The 23,282-nt window shown below is 45.1% G+C and overlaps 1 protein-coding gene across 2 annotated transcripts; it reads left to right on the top strand.

Annotated features, from left to right (window-relative positions):
- Positions 1 to 153: 153 nt before the first annotated feature.
- pik3r4 (phosphoinositide-3-kinase, regulatory subunit 4) lies at positions 154 to 21,755 on the top strand. Of its 2 annotated transcripts, XM_042313077.1 has the most exons (20): positions 154 to 427; positions 1,275 to 2,018; positions 2,168 to 2,301; positions 2,428 to 3,046; positions 3,166 to 3,300; positions 3,439 to 3,660; positions 4,323 to 4,496; positions 4,602 to 4,747; positions 5,992 to 6,195; positions 6,326 to 6,527; positions 6,756 to 6,776; positions 7,804 to 7,901; positions 8,046 to 8,268; positions 8,490 to 8,655; positions 13,260 to 13,424; positions 17,719 to 17,930; positions 18,115 to 18,246; positions 18,348 to 18,537; positions 18,736 to 18,856; positions 21,309 to 21,755. In XM_042313077.1, exons 2-20 carry the CDS (start codon positions 1,301 to 1,303, stop codon positions 21,477 to 21,479), a joined length of 4,053 nt encoding a protein of 1,350 aa, XP_042169011.1. In that variant the 5' UTR covers positions 154 to 427; positions 1,275 to 1,300; the 3' UTR covers positions 21,480 to 21,755. The 2 variants fall into 2 exon arrangements, with proteins under 2 accessions (XP_042169011.1, XP_042169012.1); XM_042313078.1 differs by lacking the exon at positions 6,756 to 6,776 and having other exon boundaries at positions 155 to 427.
- The last annotated feature ends 1,527 nt before the right edge of the window (positions 21,756 to 23,282 follow it).

Below are 23,282 nucleotides of genomic sequence, written 5' to 3'. Positions count from 1 at the left end.
CTCAGACGAAAACATCAAACAAAAAACATGTAACGTTAGGCTTCTCACATATGCTTTCGCATCTAGTTTGTGTTTTGAAAGTGAAATCTAGAACCGGAAGTGACGCTTGTTTACGTGTCTATGCATCCTGCGGAGGGATATTATATTTTTTTAATCTTATTGGATTTTACAGGAAATGCTACTTTCCTTCAACTGTCAGCTGAACCCACGGAATAAGCTAAATCTCGAGGCTCAATTTATATATTTTTTCAAATTGAGTCGTCTTAGCAAAATGCATGGGGATGACATATTAGAACCGATGAAGTTAGCTAGATGCTAACCAGATACGAAGCCAAACAGCACTACACCGCATCTCAACCATCTGGTAAACAATACCCTGCACTGTAATTTCATCAACGTCACGTGCATTCTGTGTTCCATTTGTATTGTAAGTATATCAAACTGTATGTACTATTCGGTTTTTATGCATTTTTTTTCTTTGTTTAGTTGACTGACATTCATGCGCATGTTATTGCACTGTCATCATCACAGTGTACCGTCCTTACATGATGAGGCAATGCATTTGATCCCATTTTCATGGCAGAGTAAGTAGCACTTAACTAGATAACTAGATATCAATTTGTAGCCAGTACTGTAACCACAGTTATTATTTACCTAGCTGTGCTATTTACATTCATACATACCGCTGTTGTTGTTATACATACACATGTTTTGCAATGTTATTGCGGGTATGTGACAAATAAAATTGGATTTGATAGCCCACCTTTGTGGTTGCTCTCTGTAACTGTGTAGCAAATCCATTTTTATTGTATGGGAAGGGTTTCCGGCTAGGTGTATTGTTTATTTTGAGCCGGGTAGTTTGGATACTGGAGGTTGATTGGCTAAAACAGCATTCAGCCGTGTGTATGAGAGACCATATACCACGGATATTACAAAACATTTATTTTTACTGTTCTAATTATGTTTGTAAGTATTTTATAATAGCAATAAGACACTTTGGGTGTTTGTGGAATATGACCAACATACCACAGCTAAGGGCTGTATCCAGGCACTCTGCTTTGCGTCTTGCATAAGAACAGCCCTTTGCAATGGTATATTGGCCATATACCACACCGCCTCGGGCCTTATTGCTTAATTATGCAATAGGTGGGAAATTAATTTAGGTTGTATTGGCTGATCTGAGAGCCATTCACAAACTGTTACGATCATTGAATCTGTTTTAGTTTTTCTTATTTTTGGCAAGTGTTTGATTGTTCATGTCTATGTCAACCCAGGTCCCTGGTCAGAGTGAAGCAGAACCATGGGGAATCAGCTGGCAGGGATCGCTCCTGCCCAGATCCTATCTGTCGACAGCTACTTCTCTGACATCCATGATCACGAGTACGACAAGAGCCTGGGCAGCACGCGCTTCTTTAAGGTGGCCCGCGCCAAGCACAGGGAAGGCCTGGTGGTGGTGAAGGTGTTTGCCATCCAGGACCCATCTCTACCTCTCACCAGCTACAAGCAGGAGCTGGAGGAGCTAAAGATCAGACTGCACTCGTGCCAGAACTGCCTGCCCTTCCAGAAGGCCTCCCTCACTGAGAAAGCAGCCATCCTCTTCCGCCAGTATGTCCGGGACAACTTGTATGATCGCATCAGCACGCGACCCTTCCTCAACAATGTGGAGAAGCGCTGGCTAGCCTTCCAGATCCTCACCGCCGTAGACCAGGCGCACAAATCGGGCGTGCGCCACGGTGACATTAAGACAGAAAACGTGATGGTGACCAGCTGGAACTGGGTGCTGCTCACAGACTTTGCTAGCTTCAAGCCCACCTATCTGCCTGAGGACAACCCAGCTGACTTTAATTACTTCTTTGACACGTCTCGACGGAGGACATGTTACATCGCCCCCGAGAGGTTTGTGGATGGGAGTATGTTCACCACAGAGAGCGACCAGAATACCCCTCTGGTGGACCTCACCAGCAACAGCCAGAGGAGCAGGGGAGAGCTCAAACAGGCAATGGATATTTTCTCAGCAGGTAACTTTCATAGCTGAAACATATTTTCTGTTTAGGGGCAATAGAGAGAGAGATAAGTGGATGCCATGGAGTAGTTGTATGATCGACATTGAGAGTGTTTAAACATCTAATGTACATTCCCCTTCCCTGGCTGTTATTTCATGTTTTAGGTTGTGTGATCGCAGAACTCTTCACAGAGGGAGTACCACTGTTTGATCTCTCCCAACTTCTGGCGTATCGCAAAGGACACTTCCAGACAGAGCATGTTCTCATGAAAATAGAAGACCATTACATCAGAGAACTAGTAAGTCTATATGTTTTATCTTCACGTGAAGATGTTCTTGTGAAATACTAAATTCATCCTGAGCACCAATTGTTAAGTGTACCGCTGTCTCCTGGTAACCACCAAAACCCTCTTTTCGCCTCCTAGGTGGCCCAGATGGTGCAGCGGGAGCCGGAGAAGCGTCTGACTGCGGAGGAGTACCTGAAGCAGCAGAGAGGTAACGCCTTCCCAGACATCTTCTATACCTTTCTGCAGCCCTACATGGCCCAGTTTGCCAAGGAGACCTTCCAGTCGGCAGACGAGCGTGTGCTGGTCATCCGCAAGGACCTGGATAACATCCTCCATAACCTCCGCGGGGGAGGGTCAGGTGGGTCGACGGAGAAGCCTGAGAAGGGGGACCAGGAGTCGAGTGTGGTGTCGACCAAGGAGGAGCAGGGTCTGGTGGTGCTGGTGTCTGTCATCACCTCCTGCCTCCAGACGCTGCGTTCGTGCGACTCCAAGCTGGCGGCTCTGGAGCTGGTGCTGCACCTGGCGGGCCGCCTCAGGGTGGAGACGCTGCTGGACCGCATCACGCCATACCTGCTGCACTTCTGCAGCGACCTGGCGCCACGGGTTAGGGCCCAGGCCGTACGCACCCTAGCCAAGGTGCTGGCGCTGGTGAAGGAGGTTCCCCGTAACGATGTCAACATCTACCCAGAGTACATCCTGCCAGGCATTGCCCACCTTGCGCAGGACGACGCCACCATCGTCAGGCTGGCATACGCAGGTCAGTTGGGCTGACAATGACCACGGGTCGCTCTAAATATGATTACACACTTAATTGTCCAAAGGTTGACAGTATTTATGTTTGTAATGCCTATCCATTCACCTCTCTCTTTTTCTCAGAGAACATAGCCCACCTGGCTGAGACAGCTTTGCGTTTTTTAGAGCTCGTTCAGGAGAATAACCTGAATATGGAGCACGACTTGAATGGGGAGGACACAGAGGAGACCCTCCACCCCAACGAGAACTACGACTCTGGTAATTTTAAGGCCTCCTCTCTCTCAAATATCAGATCGGAGGTAGAGGTTTATCACCGAAACATGGATACTGAATGCCCCACCGAACGCTCCCTTGGGAAAATTCTATTCTGTTCTGACTTCCTGTTCCTCCTGACAGAGCTGCAGGCGCTTCATGAGATGGTGCAGCAGAAGGTGGTTACGTTACTGAGCGACTCGGAGAACATCGTCAAGCAGTCTCTGATGGAGAATGGCATCACGCGGCTCTGCGTGTTCTTCGGCCGGCAGAAGGCCAACGACGTGCTCCTGTCCCACATGATCACTTTCCTGAACGACAAGAATGACTGGCACCTCCGGGGAGCCTTCTTCGACAGCATCGTGGGTAAGGGGCAGGACTGTGTCACTGACACGGTGCCCACACTTAGTCACTCAAATATGCTAATGGACAAGCTGGATGTGTACATGCAGGAAGTCTCCGAGATATAGAGATCCTAGAATGTATTGTCTCTTCAATGACCCGTCTTTCACTTTCCACTCTCTCCCTGCCTCCCCCTCCTCCCCACTTCCTCTTGGTCTCTGTCTTTTAATTTGATCTTTTACTCTCCCTCTTTCCATCTCTCTCTCTCTCCCTCTCTTTCAATCTCTCTCCCTCTCTTTCCATCTCTCTCCCTCTCTTTCCATCTCTCTCCCTCTCTTTCCATCTCTCTCCCTCCCTTTCCATCTCTCCTGCTCTTTCCATCTCTCTTGCTCTCTCCCTCTTTCAATCTCTCTCCCTCTCTTTCAATCTCTCTCCCTCTCTTTCAATCTCTCTCCCTCTCTTTCAATCTCTCTCCCTCTCTTTCCATCTCTCTCCCTCCCTTTCCATCTCTCTCCCTCCCTTTCCATCTCTCTCCTGCTCTTTCCATCTCTCTTGCTCTCTCCCTCTCTTTCCCTCTATCCCTCTCGTTCCATCTCTTTCCATCTCTTTCCTTCTCTCTCTCTCGTTCCATCTCTTTCCATCTCTCTCTCTCTCTCTCTCTCTTTCCATCTCTCCATTTCCTCCAGGTGTGGCGGCGTACGTGGGCTGGCAGAGCTCTTCCATCCTGAAGCCCCTCCTGCAGCAGGGTCTGAGTGATGCAGAGGAGTTTGTCATCTACAAGGCCCTCAACTCTCTCACCTGCATGTGCCAGCTGGGCCTGCTGCAGAAACCACACATCTACGAGTTTGTCAGTGACATCGGTGAGATTGGGTAGAGAGGAGCTTAGAGACGGCAGGAGAAGGATAATGTTGTTACTATGTATAAAAGGCACTTTTTGTAATGAACTTTTCCCCTTATTTTGAAAGCCCCATTCCTGTGCCACCCCAACCTGTGGATCCGCTACGGGGCGGTGGGCTTCATCACCGTGGTGGCCCAGCATCTCAACATAGCAGACGTCTACTGCAAACTGATGCCTCACCTCAACCCCTTCATCACCCAGCCCATCATACAGGTAAGACCTCCACACACGCTCACTTACCATCTTCACGTGTAACACATTGAAAGAATCTCCCAGACTCTTATTAAATGATGTTATGTGGTGCTATTCTATGGTGTGCTGTACTTTGCTATGCTTGGTTATGGTGGCTGTATTGTGCTATGTTATGGTGTGCTGTACTGTGCTATGCTATGTTATGGTGTACTATGCTAGGCTATGGCGTGCTGTACTTCGCTATGTTATGAGGTGCTATGTTATGGTGTGTTGTACTGTGCTATGTTATGGTGTGCTGTGCTTCGCTATGTTATGCTGTGCTATGCTAGGTTATGGTCTGCTGTGCTATGTTATGGTGTGCTGTGCTATGTTATGCTGTGCTATGCTAGGTTATGGTCTGCTGTGCTATGTTATGGTGTGCTGTGCTATGTTATGGTATGGTATGCTATGTTAGTGTATACTATGCTATGTTATACTGTCCTATGTTATGGTGTACTGTGCTATGCTATGGTGTGCTGTACTGTGCTATGTTATTGTGAACTGTGCTATATTATTATGTGATGTACTGTGCTATATTATTGTGTGATGTACTGTGCTATGATATGGTGTACTGTACTATGTTATGGTGTACTATGCTATGTTATGTTATGGTGTGCTATACTATGTTAGTGTATACTATGCTATGTTGTACTGTGCTATGTTATGGTGTGCTGTACTATGCTATGTTATGGTGTGCTATACTATGGTGTACTGTCCTATGTTATGGTGTACTGTACTATGTTATTGTGTACTGTGCTGTGTTATGGTGTACTGTGCTATGTTATGGTGTACTGTACTGTTATGGTGTGCTGTGCTTTGCTATGGTGTACTGTGCTATGATAAGGTGTACTATACTATGCTGTGTTATGGTATACTGTACTATGCTATGGTGTACTGTGCTATGTTATGGTGTACTGTACTAAGCTGTGTTATGGTATACTGTACTATGCTATGTTATGGTGTACTGTGCTATGTTATGTTATGGTGTGATACTGTGCTATGCTATGTTATGGTGTACTGTGCTATGCTATGTTATGGTGTACTGTACTATGCTGGGTTATGGTATACTGTACTATGCTATGTTATGGTGTACTGTACTATGCTATGTTATGGTGTACTGTGCTATGCTGTGTTATGGTATACTGTACTATGCTGTGTTATGGTGTACTGTGCTATGTTATGTTGTGATACTGTGCTATGTTAAATGAGGCTGTGTTTCCTCTCAGATTGATAAAGAGATAGTACTTCTGAGTGTGCTGAAGGAGCCAGTGAGCCGCTCCATCTTCGACTACTCCCTGCGCTCCAAAGACATCGCCAGCCTCTTCCGCCACCTGCTGCTGCGGCAGAAGAAGCGCAGCGGCTCACTCCCAGAATGCCCCATTCCGGAGGACCCCGCCATTGCCCAGCTGCTTAAGAAACTGCTCTCTCAGGTCAGAGGGCGAGGTGATGTCTCAACGTTACATGGATGGGAAATGTAATGTTTCCATATAATGCACAACGTTTGACCATTATTGTTATGATGATGATGATCACAACGATGGGGATAATTGTTTATTCTAGGGGATGACGGAGGCTGAAGAGGACAAGCTGCTAGCACTGAAGGACTTCATGCTCAAGTCCAACAAGGCCAAGGCCAACATGGGAGACCAGAGCCACCTGGGGGAGGCAGTCCAGAGCGGGGTCATTGACCTGGCCACGCTGGGTATCATGGGACGCCAGGTGGACCTGGTCAAACCTAAACAGGAGGCTGAGGACAAGAGAGGTAGGGACGCCACTGACACCTGGTGGTCAAAGTACACCCCTGTAATAGCAGAGGGGTACACAAACCCAAATGCTGCATTTACACAGACACCCCAATTCTGATCTTTTGCCCAATTATTGAAGAAAAAAAACACTTGTGTGTAGACACTGAAAAGATTGGATAGCTTGATTTATAGTTGTTATATTTTCCCCATGTTTGATATCAATGACCTGTAATTTCTGTTTGCAGACTTCATCGCCACAGCATCTGGTATATTGCTGGTGTGGTTTAGCCTGTAATGATGTGCATAACAAATAATCCCATACAGACATCATTTCCCCCAGATTACCCACATCGCCTCATTACATTTAATTCACTAGATGGGTTAAACTGCATCAGGACAAGCAGAGTTTTCACATTTTCTCATTACCTCTGTGGCTGTCTACACACGACAGAGCAGTACATGTTAGTGTTCAGTTCAAACCTTTATTTGGCTATTCCTGCGGCAGCACACAAACATCTTCTTTTCCCTGTAGTCAAATAAAATGTCCGACTGGTCTTGAGTTTTGTTAACATACCAGGCAGACTCCCCACTAGGGCAAATCACGTTTTGTTAAAAAGGCGTAAGTGCTCACTGGCAGTAGTGTAAACAATGGATCAAAGGTCCTTAGTCTGTTTAAGTAACACTATACCAGTTAAATCCCATATAGGGCTAGACTCCATGGTATTCAATAGAAAGTATTTATTCAAGGACATACTGAAAGATTGTGTTATGTATCTACGCCATAGGATAACAGGTACAGTACATTAACATCTAACCTGTTTGGTGTTTTGGAGTGTTTTTTCATAGGCACTGTTAGTAGCTTGTCTGACACAATTTACCGTGGGCTAAAAGTAACTGTGTGTTGCAGCTGGTATGTTTCAATCGCATGGAACTGTCCTTTTGGAGTGTTGGACTGCTGCTGGTGACTAATTTAACTACTCACTATAACATGTCCTGTGATTAGCATATCTCCCAGCTCCCAACTGCTTCACGTAGTCTGGTGGTCTTAAAACCTGTTGTATCTGCATTGGCCTTCAACTCCTTTTAATGTCTGCCGTCTCCCGTTAGTATTTTCATTAGATGTTTGAAACCGTAGTGCCTTCTCCATGGCTTACTGGAATAGCTGAAAATAGGGAGCCCCCTTCAACTGAATGGCTATTTAATCCAACAGTCCCCAAGCTTTTGACCTCCAGTGCTGAATGCTTCTTAACTAGTGTTTCTTAGCTTTTTCTGTATTTCTCTTTCTGTCTTCAGCCCGGAAACACACCAAACAGGACTCCAACATGAATGAAGAGTGGAAGAGCATGTTTGGCTCTCAGGAGTCAGCGGCTACGGCACCACAGCTCCCCACGGTACATAAGGGGTTAACCTATGATGTCTGCTAAGAATAAGCGGGGACGAGGGTTGAATGATCTATTGATTGATATACTAATTGATTTATTTTATAGCCTGGTCCAGTCTGGTAGTCTACCTTCTATCTCTGTGTACTCCACCAGGTGCCTGAAGGGGCGGGGACTCAGACCAGGAAGACCACAGGCTCCCTTGGTGTCCCTGTGGGGCAGTCTGCAGGTGCAGTCTCAACCTATCAGCGTCGTCTCAACACGTGCAAGGCGGAGCTTCAACATCTGGTGCAGCAGAAGAGAGAGCAGTGCAGCGCAGAGCGCATGGCCAAGCAGATGATGGAGAGCGCTGAATGGGAGAGTCGTCCGCCTCCGCCAGGTAAAGTAGTGCCATAAAGTAGTGCCATGTCCCTGTAAAAATAAAATAAAGTCAAACTATTGACTCCACAATGTATTCTTTTTTGGTCATTGTATTATTGAATATACCACTAGAGGTGTGTTTCTTGCCAATTTGGACTAAGCACAGCAGAAATGTCAACAAGCAGTAGGGTTAGTCAGGGCCCCTCCACATCCACATTGTGTTGTTGTTTTGCTCTGCAGGGTGGCACCCTAAGGGTCTTCTAGTGGCCCACCTCCATGAGCACAAGTCTGCTGTCAACCGTATCCGTGTGTCAGACGAGCACTCCATCTTCGCCACGGCCTCCAACGACGGCACCGTCAAGGTCTGGGACAGCCAGAAGATGGAGGGCAAAACCACTACCACCAGGTACGCCAACCAAATAGTAACCAATAACCAACCAGTTAACCAAGTAGTAACCAACAATCAACCAGTTAACCGAGTAGTAAACAACAACCAACCAGTTAACCTAGTAGCAACCAACCAGTTAACCAAGTAATAACCAATAACCAACCAGTTAACCAAGTAGTAAACAACAACCAACCAGTTAACCTAGTAGCAACCAACCAGTTAACCAAGTTGTAACCAATAACCAACCAGTTAACCAAGTGGTAACCAACAATCAACCAGTTAACCAAGTGGTAACCAAGTGGTAACCAACAATCAACCAGTTAACCAAGTAGTAAACAACAACCAACCAGTTAACCTAGTAGCAACCAACCAGTTAACCAAGTAGTAAACAACAACCAACCAGTTAACCTAGTAGCAACCAACCAGTTAACCTAGTAGTAAACAACAACCAACCAGTTAACCTAGTAGCAACCAACCAGTTAACCTAGTAGTAAACAACAACCAACCAGTTAACCTAGTAGCAACCAACCAGTTAACCAAGTAGTAAACAACAACCAACCAGTTAACCTAGTAGCAACCAACCAGTTAACCAAGTAGTAAACAACAACCAACCAGTTAACCTAGTAGCAACCAACCAGTTAACCAAGTAGTAACCAACCAGTTAACCTAGTAGCAACCAACCAGTTAACCAAGTAGTAAACAACAACCAACCAGCTCCAGTTTAGCTAAAGCTGGAATCTGTAGCGGTGAAACTGACACGTCCGCTCGCAGTATTACAACAACAAAGACGTTACTTCAAACATATTTTGCACATCATTGAACGTGCGACAGAACAGCAGATTATGTACTGTGATTTTTGTTCACCACGATGCAGGATGCTCCTCTGCCACATTTAAAAACAATAACAAACGTGTCTGCGGCCACCAGTGGTGCTGCTTCACCTTATGCAGATCACAGCTTTAAGGAGTGGCTCTGGGTTAGGCTTAGACTATCATTTGGGGTGGGTTAGACCATCATTGGGGTGGGTTAGACCATCATTGGGGTGGGTTAGACCATCATTTGGGGTGGGTTAGACCATCATTTGGGGTGGGTTAGACCATCATTTGGGGTGGGTTAGACCATCATTTGGGGTGGGTTAGACCATCATTTGGGGTGGGTTAGACCATCATTTGGGGTGGGTTAGACCATCATTTGGGGTGGGTTAGACCATCATTTGGGGTGGGTTAGACCATCATTTGGGGTGGGTTAGACCATCATTTTGGGTGGGTTAGACCATCATTTTGGGTGGGTTAGACCATCATTGAGGTGGGTTAGACCATCATTTTGGGTGGGTTAGACCATCATTGAGGTGGGTTAGGCTTAGACTATCATTTGGGGTGGGTTAGACCATCATTTGGGGTGAGTTAGACCATCATTTGGGGTTAGACCATCATTTGGGGTGGGTTAGACCATCATTTGGGGTGGGTTAGACCATCATTGGGGTGGGTTAGACCATCATTGGGGTGGGTTAGACTTAGACCATCATTGGGGTGGATTAGACCATCATTGGGGTGGGTTACACCATCATTGGGGTGGGTTAGACCATCATTGGGGTGGGTTAGACCATCATTGGGGTGGGTTAGACTTAGACCGTCATTGGGGTGAGTTAGGCTTAGACCATCATTTGTGTGAGTTAGGCTTAGACCATCATTTGTGTGGGTTAGACCATCATTTGTGTGGGTTAGACCATCATTGGGGTGGGTTAGACCATCATTGGGGTGGGTTAGACTTAGACCATCATTGAGGTGGGTTAGGGTTAGACCATCATTGGGGTGGGTTAGACCATCATTGGGGTGGGTTAGACTTAGATCATCATTGGGGTGGGTTAGACCATCATTGGGGTGGGTTAGACTTAGATCATCATTGGGGTGGGTTAGATCATCATTGGGTTGGGTTAGACCATCATTGGGGTGGGTTAGGCCATCATTGGGGTGGGTTAGGCCATCATTGGGGTGGGTTAGGCCATCATTGGGGTGGGTTAGGCCATCATTGGGGTGGGTTAGGCTATCATTGGGGTGGGTTAGACTATCATTGGGGTGGGTTAGACCATCATTGGGGTGGGTTAGACCATCATTGGGGTGGAAGCATATGGTGGAAGGGGTCGTATTTTAGAAGTGTTCTTACAAAGGATCTTGAGACTTTCTCTGCATGTGTAGAGTGATGGCAGTTCCAGATTGGTGTGTGTGTATAGATGGTAGGTCCAGATTGGTTTGTGTGTTTGTTTATTTATTTTTTTATTTTACCAGGCAAGTCCGTTAAGAACAAAATCTTATTTTCAATGATGGCCTAGGAACAGTGGGTTAGCTGCCTGTTCAGGGGCAGAATGACAGATTTGTACCTTGTCAGCTCGGGGATTTGATCTTGCAACCTTTCGGTTACTAGTCCAACGCTCAAAACACTAGGCTACGCTGAAACCAAACTATAGTTTTGCAAAGTGGTTTAGGACATCTACTTTGTGCATGACGCAAGTAATTTTTCAAACAATTGTTTACAGTCAGATTATTTCACTTAAAATTCACTGTATCACAATTCTAGTGGGTCAGAAGATTTAATGATTTAATGTTTCAACTAATTAATCTGGTTGTTATGTTCTTAACTTTTTTTATTCTAAACCAATTAGATATTTTGTTGACAGTTATGTTTAAGTTCCCACTAGTGGACAATGTCAAGCTGCAAAAAACCTTTGGTGTTAAGGTTAGCCTCCACATAAACACATTTTTCAGATATTTTTAGTTCCTCTCAGGTAATTTTACATCAAATATGATCACTTAAGAGATTCATGTGCTGATATGTGCACATGATAGTATATTTCATGAGCATTCATTATTATTTCCTGCCAATTTCAAATCAAATCTAATTTTATTTCTCACATATACATGGTTAGCAGATGTTAATGTGAGTGTAGCGAAATGCTTGTGCTTCTAGTTCCCGACAATGCAGTAATAACCAACAAGTAATCTAACCTAACAATTTCACAACAACTATCTTATATACACAAGTGTAAAGGGATGAGGAATATGTACATAAAAATATATGAATGAGTGATGGTACAGAATGGCATTTCACATGACTGGGAAGGGGTGGAGCCATGAGTGGCCTGGGAGGGCATAGGTCCACCTACTTGGGAGCCAGGCCCACCCATTGGGGAGACAGGTCCTGCCAATCGGAATTAGTTTTTCCCCACAAAAGGGATTTATTACAGACAGAAATACTCATCACTCAAGACATTTCAGCTTTTCATTCAGAATTCATTCAGGCTGTATCACAACAAAATGTGAAAAAAGTCAAGGGGTGTGAGTACTTTCTGAAGGCTGTATATGGAAGTGTATTAAAACCTGTTGCGATTCTAAGGGCAGTATTTTCATTTTTGGAAAAAAAACGTTCCCGTTTTAAACGGGATATTTTTTCAGGACAAGATGCTAGAATATGCATATAATTGACAGCTTTGGATAGAAAACACTCTAACGTTTCCAAAACTGTATAGATATTGTCTGTGAGTATAACAGAACTAATGTTGCAGGCGAAGGCCTGAGAAAAATCCAATCCGGAAGTGCCCCATATTTTGAAAGCGCTGCGTTCCAATGAGTCCCTATTGAGCTGTGAATGTGCAATCAACCAGCTTACGCTTTCTACGTATTCCCCAAGGTGTCTACAGCATTGTGACGTAGTTTTACGCATTTATGTTGAAGAAAAGCCGTAGGCGGCTACATTGCGTAACTGGTCACCTGATGACTCCCAGGGTGACTCGTGTAAAATACAGAGGTAGCCATTACTCCAATCGGTCCTACTGAAAAAATAATTGTCCAGACGGATATATTATCGAATAGATATTAGAAAAACACCTTGAGGATTGATTCTAAACAACGTTTGCCATGTTTCTGTCGATATTATGGAGCTAATTTTGAATATTTTTCGCCGTTTTCGTGACTGCAATTTCCGGGCGATTTCTCAGCCAAACGTGAAGAACAAACGGAGCTATTTCACCTACAAAAATAATCTTTTGGGAAAAAATGAACTTTGGCTCTCTACCTGGGAGTCTCGTGAGTGAAAACATCCGAAGCTCATCAAAGGTAAACAATTTAAATTGATTGCTTTTCTGATTTCCATGACCATGTTACCTGCTGCTAGCTGGACAAAATGCTATGCTAGGCTATCGATAAACTCTAGCTTTGGCTGTAAAGCATATTTTGAAAATCTGAGATGACAGGGTGATAAACAAAAGGCTAAGCTGTGTCTCAATATATTTCATTTGTGATTTTCATGAATAGCAATATTTTCTAGGGATATTTATGTCTGTTGCGTTATGCTAATTAGTTTCAGGCGATGATTACGCTCCGGCATGCGGGATGGGGAGTCTGTAGAGGCTCATCGGAGGAGGAACAGACACCTTTTCACTGATGTGCTCTACTTGTGTTGACCATCTTAGATTTCCTTGGAATGCACTTGGATAAGGGCGTCACTCTGGATAAGGGCGTCACTCTGGACAAGAGCGTCTGCTATAAATGACCAAAACGTTGATGGAAAAACTAATGAACAACAGGCCTCAATCCAACCTGTGTGAATGTTTTGATGCTGTCTTACAGGTCAGTGCTGACGTACTCCCGCATCGGGGGCCACGTGAAGACGTTGACCTTCTGTCAGGGGTCACACTACCTGGCTGCTGCCTCAGACAACGGTTCCATCCAGCTCCTGGCCATCGAGGCCAACAAGCCCCCCAAATCACCCAAAGTTAACCCCTTTCAGACCAGGTATGTACTATCCAACATGGGTTGATCAAGCATAAAGTTGGTTTTATTTACTGTAGTTGATATAATTATTATTTATTGGATTAGCAGGCTGCTCTCAGGCTTTTGGAGCTTCCGGCGCCGACAGAGATGGCCGCCTCGCTTCGCGTTCCTAGGAAACTATGCAGTTTTTTGTTTTTTTACGTGTTATTTCTTACATTAGTACCCCAGGTCATCTTAGGTTTCATTACATACAGTCGAGAAGAACTACTGAATATAAGATCAGCGTCAACTCACCATCAGTACGATCAAGAATATGTTTTTCGCGACGCGGATCCTGTGTTCTGCCTTACAAACAGGACAACGGAGTGGATTCCATGCAGCGACCCAAAAAAACGACTCCGAAAAAGAGGGAAACGAGACGGTCTTCTGGTCAGACTCCGGAGACGGGCACACCGTGCACCACTCCCTAGCATTCTTCTTGCCAATGTCCAGTCTCTTGACAACAAGGTTGATGAAATCCGAGCAAGGGTAGCATTCCAGAGGGACATCAGAGACTGTAACGTTCTATGCTTCACGGAAACATGGCTCACTGGAGTGACGCTATCCGAGGCGGTGCAGCCAACGAGTTTCTCCACGCATCGCGCCGACAGAAACAAACATCTTTCTGGTAAGAAGAGGGGCGGGGCGTATGCCTTATGACTAACGTGACATGGTGTGATGAAAGAAACATACAGGAACTCAAATCCTTCTGTTCACCTGATTTAGAATTCCTCACAATCAAATGTAGACCGCATTATCTACCAAGAGAATTCTCTTCGATTATAATCACAGCCGTATATATCCCCCAAGGAGACACATCGATGGCTCTGAACGAACTTTATTTAACTCTCTGCAAACTGGAAACGATTTATCCGGAGGCTGCATTCATTGTAGCTGGGGATTTTAACAAGGCTAATCTGAAAACAAGACTCCCTAAATTTTATCAGCATATCGATTGCGCAACCAGGGGTGGAAAGACCTTGGATCATTGTTACTCTAACTTCCGCGACGCATATAAGGCCCTGCCCCGCCCCCCTTTCGGAAAAGCTGACCACGACTCCATTTTGTTGATCCCTGCCTACAGACAGAAACTAAAACAAGAAGCTCCCACGCTGAGGTCTGTTCAACGCTGGTCTGACCAAGCTGACTCCACACTCCAAGACTGCTTCCATCACGTGGACTGGGAGATGTTTCGTATTGCGTCAGACAACAACGTTGACGAATACACTGATTCGGTGTGCGAGTTCATTAGAACGTGCGTTGAAGATGTCGTTCCCATAGCAACAATTAAAACATTCCCTAACTAGAAACCTTGGATTGATGGCAGCATTCGTGTGAAACTGAAAGCTCGAACCACTGCTTTTAATCAGGGCAAGGTGTCTGGTGACATGACTGAATACAAACAGTGCAGCTATTCCCTCCGCAAGGCTATTAAACAAGCTAAGCGTCAGTACAGAGACAAAGTAGAATCTCAATTTAACGGCTCAGACACAAGAGGCATGTGGCAGGGTCTACAGTCAATCACGGACTACAGGAAGAAATCCAGCCCAGTCACGGACCAGGATGTCTTGCTCCCAGGCAGACTAAATAACTTTTTTGCCCGCTTTGAGGACAATACAGTGCCACTGACACGGCCTGCAATGAAAACATGCGGTCTCTCCTTCACTGCAGCCGAGGTGAGTAAGACATTTAAACGTGTTAACCCTCGCAAGGCTGCAGGCCCAGACGGCATCCCCAGCCGCGCCCTCAGAGCATGCGCAGACCAGCTGGCCGGTGTGTTTACGGACATATTCAATCAATCCCTATACCAGTCTGCTGTTCCCACATGCTTCAAGAGGGCCACCATTGTTCCTGTTCCCAAGAAAGCTAAGGTAACTGAGCTAAACGACTACCGCCCGTAGCACTCACATCCGTCATCATGAAGTGCTTTGAGAGACTAGTCAAGGACCATATCACCTCCACCCTACCTGACACCCTAGACCCACTCCAATTTGCTTACCGCCCAAAAAGGTCCACAGACGATGCAATCTCAACCACACTGCACACTGCCCTAACCCATCTGGACAAGAGGAATACCTATGTGAGAATGCTGTTCATCGACTACAGCTCGGCATTCAACACCATAGTACCCTCCAAGCTCATCATCAAGCTCGAGACCCCGCCCTGTGCAATTGGGTACTGGACTTCCTGACGGGCCGCCCCCAGGTGGTGAGGGTAGGCAACAACATCTCCTCCCCGCTGATCCTCAACACTGGGGCCCCACAAGGGTGCGTTCTGAGCCCACTCCTGTACTCCCTTTTCACCCACGACTGCGTGGCCACGCACGCCTCCAACTCAATCATCAAGTTTGCGGACGACACAACAGTGGTAGGCTTGATTACCAACAATGACGAGACGGCCTACAGGGAGGAGGTGAGGGCCCTCGGAGTGTGGTGTCAGGAAAACAACCTCACACTCAACGTCAACAAAACTAAGGAGATGATTGTGGACTTCAGGAAACAGCAGAGGGAACACCCCCTATCCACATCGATGGAACAGTAGTGGAGAGGGTAGCAAGTTTTAAGTTCCTCGGCATACACATCACAGACAAACTGAATTGGTCCACTCACACAGACAGCATCGTGAAGAAGGCGCAGCAGCGCCTCTTCAACCTCAGGAGGCTGAAGAAATTCGGCTTGTCACCAAAAGCACTCACAAACTTCTACAGATGCACAATCGAGAGCATCCTGGCGGGCTGTATCACCGCCTGGTACGGCAACTGCTCCGCCCTCAACCGTAAGGCTCTCCAGAGGGTAGTGAGGTCTGCACAACGCATCACCGGGGGCATCACCGGAACTACCTGCCCTCCAGGACACCTACACCACCCGATGTTACAGGAAGGCCATAAAGATCATCAAGGACATCAACCACCCGAGCCACTGCCTGTTCACCCCGCTATCATCCAGAAGGCGAGGTCAGTACAGATGCATCAAAGCTGGGACCGAGAGACTGAAAAACAGCTTCTATCTCAAGGCCATCAGACTGTTAAACAGCCACCACTAACATTGAGTGGCTGCTGCCAACACACTGACACTGACTCAACTCCAGCCACTTTAATAATGGGAATTGATGGGAAATGATGTAAATATATCACTAGCCACTTTAAACAATGCTACCTTATATAATGTTTACATACCCTACATTATTCATCTCATATGCATACGTATATACTGTACTCTATATCATCGACTGCATCCTTATGTAATACATGTATCACTAGCCACTTTAACTATGCCACTTTGTTTACATACTCATCTCATATGTATATACTGTACTCGATATCAGCTACTGTATCTTGCCTATGCTGCTCTGTACCATCACTCATTCATATATCCTTATGTACATATTCTTTATCCCCTTACACTGTGTATAAGACAGTAGTTTTGGAATTGTTAGTTTACTTGTTGGCTATTACTGCACTGTCGGAACTAGAAGCACAAGCATTTCGCTACACTCGCATTAACATCTGCTAACCATGTGTATGTGACAAATAAAATTTGATTTGATTTCTATAACGCTTTTCTACCGAGGTACACAAAGCACTTTGAAGCTGGAGACTTATATTTCCCTCACTAACTTTAAACATCAGCCATCTGAGCAGCTAACCGATTGCTGCAGCTGTACATAGTCCATCTGTAAATAGCCCACCCAATCTACCTACCTCATCCCCATATTGTTTTTATTTACTTTTCTGCTCTTTTGCACACCAGTATCTCTACTTGAACATCATCATCTGCTCATTTATCACTCCAGTGTTAATCTGCTAAATTGTAATTATTTGCATACCTCCTCACGCCATTTACACACACTGTATATAGACTTTTTTTTTATTGTGTTATTGACTGTACCCTAGTTAATTCCATGTGTAACTCTGTTTTGTTGTTTGTGTCGCACTGCTATGCTTTATCTTGGCCAGGTCGCAGTTGTAAATGAGAACTTGTTCTCAACTAGCCTACCTGGTTAAATAAAGGTGAAATAAAATAATGAAAAATAAATTAACTTTACATAGTAGGGGGAAACTCACCTCATCCACCACCAATGGACTTGCAGTATCATGTAGTTATCATTATCATGCAGTAAATACTGCACTATCATGTAGTTATCATTATCATGCAGTAAATACTGCAGTATCATGTAGTTATCATTATCATGCAGTAAATACTGCAGTATCATTTTGATGCCACAATGTAATAATGAGTTACTCCACATTTTACTGTTATATCGACTGTCCTCTCAGGTTCCTGGACCAGAAGGATGACGGCTGCGTGGTGGACGTCCACCATTTTAATTCTGGAGCCCAGTCTGTGCTGGCCTACGCCACGGTGAACGGCTCCCTGGTGGGCTGGGACCTGCGCTCCAACTCCAATGCCTGGACCCTCCGCCACGACCTCCGCCTGGGCCTCATCACCTCCTTCACCGTGGACATGCACCAGTGCTGGCTCTGCCTGGGTGCGTGGGTGTTGGTGTGAGCACGTGGGTGGATGTGGGTCATGTGTGGTGCATGTTGTGTGTATGAAAATGTTTAATGAATTTCATCTGAAAACTGCAATGAAAACTTAAACAGAGTTGTGACTTATCTGACAGGCACTTATCAGGAGTCCACTGAATCCTATTCTGATTCGTCCACACACAGGTACAAGCAACGGCACTATGGCATGCTGGGACATGCGGTTCCAGCTCCCCATCTCAAACCACTCCCACCCTACCCGAGCACGAATCAGACGGCTGCTCATGCACCCGCTCTACCAATCCTCCGTCATTGCTGGTGAGACTCGATGTCATCATATTTTATTATCTTTATTAACAAAACCTTTCTTTGAGGGGCAAATCAAACTATTATTTGCGTGTTTTGTTGCTGTTTTGTAGCGGTCCAGGGCAACAATGAGGTATCCATGTGGGACATGGAGACTGGGGACAGGAAGTTCACGCTGTGGGCCAGCTCTGCTCCCCCTCTCTCAGAGATGCTGCCGTCCCCCCACAGTGTCCATGGGATCTACTGCAGCCCTGCAGACGGGAACCCCCTCCTCCTCACAGCCGGCTCCGACATGAGAATCAGGTATGTTTGCAATACTCTCGACTGGACTAACCATCCTTCTGATATATTTAAGCCAGTTCTGACCATGTATGTTTGCCGGATGACATTTAAGTTTGTGTTTGACAATTTGGCTTAGCCAAGAAGGGTGTTTGATGGCGTCAGCTTGTTTGTTTTGTCAGTCAAGTCTTATTTCTATACTGTGTTCTGTGTTATTACCAGGTTCTGGGACTTGGCTTACCCAGAGAGGTCCTACATCGTGGCAGGTGGAGCCAATGAACCGCTGCACTGTCCCTCAGTCCTCTACAGCCGCAAGATCATCGAGGGCACCGAGGTTGTACAGGTATGCCATGATAGGACGCTGGCAGTGTATTCCTCTAAGCCAGTGGTTCTTAACCTGGGTTCGATCGAACCCCAGGGGTTCGGTGAGTCAGTCTCAGGGGTTCGGCGGAGGTCAAGACACACATTCGACTAATATCATTCGTAATGACACGCCCCGCTTGGCCATCATTGGCTGCAGGTGATCACGCTACATCGCTTGGCCTATCTGTGCTGCAGGGAATTTGGTGCGCTCAGTAGTCGACTTGTGACTGTCTTGTGATTTCTTTCGTAATATTTTAATCCCTTCATACTTACGATGTCGAGCAAAAAAAGAAAGTGGTCGGAGGAATATGTACAATATGGATTCACATGTATAACGGAACGTGATGGAGTCAGCGTCCTAACTGCATGATTTGCAATGCCAAGTTGAGCAATTCTAGTCTAGCACCGGCAAAACTAAGAACACTTCCTTAAGCTGCATGGAGATGGAAAATACAAGAACACAACGCTCGCTGAATTCGATGAAAAGGCTACTCTGCCTGTTCTCGGCTTTGTACCCATCAACAAACCGATCCTCACAGCATCGTACGAAGTTGCTTACCTGATCGCAAAGCAGGGCAAACCACACACCATTGGTGAAACACTCATAAAACCAGCTGTGTTGAAGATGGCGAATATCATGCTGGGAAAAGAGGCTGAAGTTAAGTTATCCCAAATTCCTCTTTCAAATGACACCATCGGCGACAGAATAGAGGACATGAGCAAAGTAGTTGCAGATCTGATTTCAAGCCCGGCAAAATTCAGCCTTCAACTCGACGAGACCACAGATGTTTCCAATCTAAGCCAGCTTGCTGTATTCGTGCGCTATGTGAAAGACGACATGATAAAGGAAGATGTTTTATTTTGTAAGCCTCTTACAACAACAACTAAGGCAGGCGATGTGAAGAAACTTGTGGATGACTTCTTCAAAGACAACAATCTTTCATGGGATATGGTTTCTGCAGTTTGTTCGGACGGAGCTCCAGTCATGCTGGTAAGAAAGTCTGGTTTTGGTGCGCTAGTGAAAGCCGATGCATCATTGTTACGCATTGTATTCTGCACAGGCATGAGTTGGCAACAAAAAATTTGCCTCAAACTGGCAGAAGTATTAAAAATTGTAGTGGAATGCGTGAACTGTGTGCGAACTAGTGCTCTGAGGCACCGCATCTTCAGTGAGCTGTGTAAAGAAATGGGCTCTGAATTCGATGTACTTCTGTACCATTCTAACGTTCGGTGGTTATCCCGGGGACAGGTGCTGAATCTTGTTTTTGCCGTGCGTGTGGAATTAGCCCTGTTTTTGCAAGAGCACCAACATTGTCATGCAAATTCTGAGTTCATTCTCATTTTAGCGTACATGGCTGATATCTTCGCAGCTCTCAATCATCTCAATCAAAAGATGCAGGGCGGTGGAGCCAACATCATCGAAGCGAAGGAAAACCTGAAGGCTTTTCAAAAAAAGCTACCGTTATGGAAACGACGAACAGAGAACGATAACTTCGCAAACTTTCCCCTGCTGGACGACTGTGTAAGTAAGATCGAAGATGTATCTGGAATCGGAGACATTTCTGTACCAGCGGAACTGAAGCAAGCAATTGCCACGCACTTAGATGAGCTTGCAAAGTCTCTCAACGGATACTTCCCTACAAGAGAGTCATATCCAGCATGGGTGAGACAGCCGTTCACGTTTAGTGTTGAGACAACAGATGTCAATGATGAATACCTCGGTGAAATGATTGAAATTCAGCAGAGCCAGGTTCAACAGCAACTCTTCAGAACAACAACGCTTTCAACGTTTTGGTGTCAACAAATGGTAACGTACCCTGTTATTGCTAAGAAAGCTCTGGAGGTTTTCATACCGTTTGTTACAACATATCTTTGCGAGCAAATCCTTTTCAAGGCTGCTGGACATAAAAACGAAGAAAAGGAACAGACTTTGTTGTGAAAATGACATGAGAGACATGACATCATGAGACATGAGAGACATGACATCATGAGACATGAGAGGCACTTGCCAAGGTGAAGCCGCGCATTTCTGAACTGGTCTCTGAAAGGCAACAGCAGAAGTCACACTGATTTGCAGTAAATATTCATTATTATGTTTTGGTTTTTGTGTGAAAATCATGTTTTGATGATTTTGTTCTTTGAACACAGTGATGTTGATAAACGGTTCATGTTGTGCACCAGTAAAATATATACCTATGTATATTTTATTTTTCCAAGTAAGTAGGGTTCGGTGAATGCGCATATGAAACTGGTGGGGTTCAGTACCTCCAACAAGGTTAAGAACCACTGCTCTAAGCATCTGGTCCTACAATGAGGTGTTCAATACATCATTTCTGTCCCCGGGAGAGCAATTTATCTGCAGTGTTATAAACATGTATGAATAAGAAACCACAAGACCGGTAGAGATTGACCTACATTCCCTGTCCTGTCAGGAGATCCACAGCAAACAGAAGAGTGGAGCCACAGAGGACGCACCCCGCAGGGGCCCAGAGTCCCTCCCCGTGGGCCACCATGACATCATCACTGACATCGCCACTTTCCAGACCACACAGGGCTTCATCGTCACTTCGTCCAGAGACGGCATCGTCAAAGTCTGGAAATAAACTGCCCCTTTCAGGCCCTCGCACTCTCACTGACACACACTAGTCCTCAACATCTTCACCCCAGAGTTTTGATCTATGTTGTAGACTTTTGTACATAGTATATTTTAAAGCTAATTAATATAAGAGAAGCTTCTGGAAATCCTGTCGCAAAATACGAGTAGATGTTAACCATTTGTTTGTAATGACATTCACTGAAGTCACAATTATGCAATGCCTGATATCTGTTTATGTTAAACTGCTCAAGAAGTGTCAATAAAGTTTGGTATGATGAATGAACCCTTTATGAACTGCTATTATTAACTATAGTTTTTAGTGTTTATTTAGCACTATAGTCTTCTCTCAGTCTCAAATTTGTAACGTTAACAAACCAGGCCATGACCAGGACTGAAACCAACCCTTTGCATTAACAGTGTCCACATTCTCAAACCATAGCTGTTATCAATGATTGTCGCAAGTTTAATTTGTATATCAAAACACAACAGCATATCCATTCAGGGCAGGATTAATGCAGGGGCTTACTGGGGCTGAAGCCCCTGGACCCAGGCCCGTAGGGGACCCAATAGGCTGCAAAAATAAGGAAATATATACAGTATTATACAGTCTGTTATTACAGTGGGGCAAAAAAGTATTTAGTCAGCCACCAATTGTGCAAGTTCTCCCACTTAAAAAGATGAGGCCTGTAATTTCCATCATAGGTACACTTCAACTATGACAGACAAAATGAGGGAAAAAAATCCAGAAAATCACATTGTAGGATTTTTAATAAATTTATTTGCAAATTATGGTGGAAAATAAGTATTTGGTGACCTACAAACAAGCAAGATTTCTGGCTCTCACAGACCTGTAACTTCTTTAAGAGGCTCCTCTGTCCTCCACTCGTTACCTGTATTAATGGCACCTGTTTGAACTTGTTATCAGTATAAAAGACACCTGTCCACAACTTGAAACAGTCACACACCAACCTCCACTACTGTTAGGCCACGAGCTGCCAGAACAGCTTCAATGCGCCTTGGCATAGATTCTAGAAGTGGACCTAAACCATGCCAGGAAAATACATCCCACACCATAACATATACTTTGTATCCCTCATTTACTCAAGTGTTTCCTTAATTTGGGCAGCTACTGGTATGCCTACAGCCGGGAAGGGCACAATTTGGGCAGCATATGCACCAAATATAGGTTACAGCTTGTTTCGTTGTGGCCATAGACAGATAATCCATAGAAGAGTTTTGGAATCTCTTACCCTGGCAATTTGACTGTTATACTCATGGGTACTAGCAATAGCTACCAGTCCTGATTTGAATGGGAACAGCCATCTATGGATTATATTTCTATGGTAGGTTGCTGCTGTAGGTTTGCCTTTTGCAGATTAAAAAATTATATTGTGGGAAAAAACGTACAGTTTGGAAAGCAAATGCATACACCTGAAAGAAGACTAATCAGCCTGTAAAACCAATATAAATAAAAAACTCCCATTTTTTTGTGAACAGCAGCACTGTTTTAAAAAGTAGCTCATCTTGAGATAGGCTATCGCCACGACGACGAGTGCATCGGCCATCACCGTGAGTAGCCCATAGCTTCATCTTCATCACTAGGTGAGTCAGTGTTCCACTGGAAATTGTATTTAGTAACTTACTGTATGTATACATACGCATGTATGTCCTTCTAATATTGGACATATCTGTGTGTCTCTTCATTGGCCTGGGATATTGCTATGATTTCTTAATCCGGCCCAGTATCCATTCAGAATCAATATCAGTAGAATAAGGTCATAAGAGCATCAAAAATACACTGACCGCTAGG

Source organism: Oncorhynchus tshawytscha, unplaced genomic scaffold (assembly GCF_018296145.1).
Source record: "Oncorhynchus tshawytscha isolate Ot180627B unplaced genomic scaffold, Otsh_v2.0 Un_contig_2342_pilon_pilon, whole genome shotgun sequence".
Lineage (NCBI taxonomy): Eukaryota > Metazoa > Chordata > Actinopteri > Salmoniformes > Salmonidae > Oncorhynchus > Oncorhynchus tshawytscha.
The sequence above is the reverse complement of the archived record's forward strand: the minus strand, read 5'-3'. Positions and strand labels throughout refer to the sequence as shown.

Coding starts and splice junctions, on each gene's coding strand:
- pik3r4 (XM_042313077.1), top strand. CDS start 1,301: ATGGGGAATCAGCTGGCAGGGATCGCTCCTGCCCAGATCCTATCTGTC. Junction 8,656..13,259: donor GGCAAAACCACTACCACCAG/GTACGCCAACCA, acceptor GCTGTCTTACAG/GTCAGTGCTGACGTACTCCC. Junction 17,931..18,114: donor CCAGTGCTGGCTCTGCCTGG/GTGCGTGGGTGT, acceptor GTCCACACACAG/GTACAAGCAACGGCACTATG.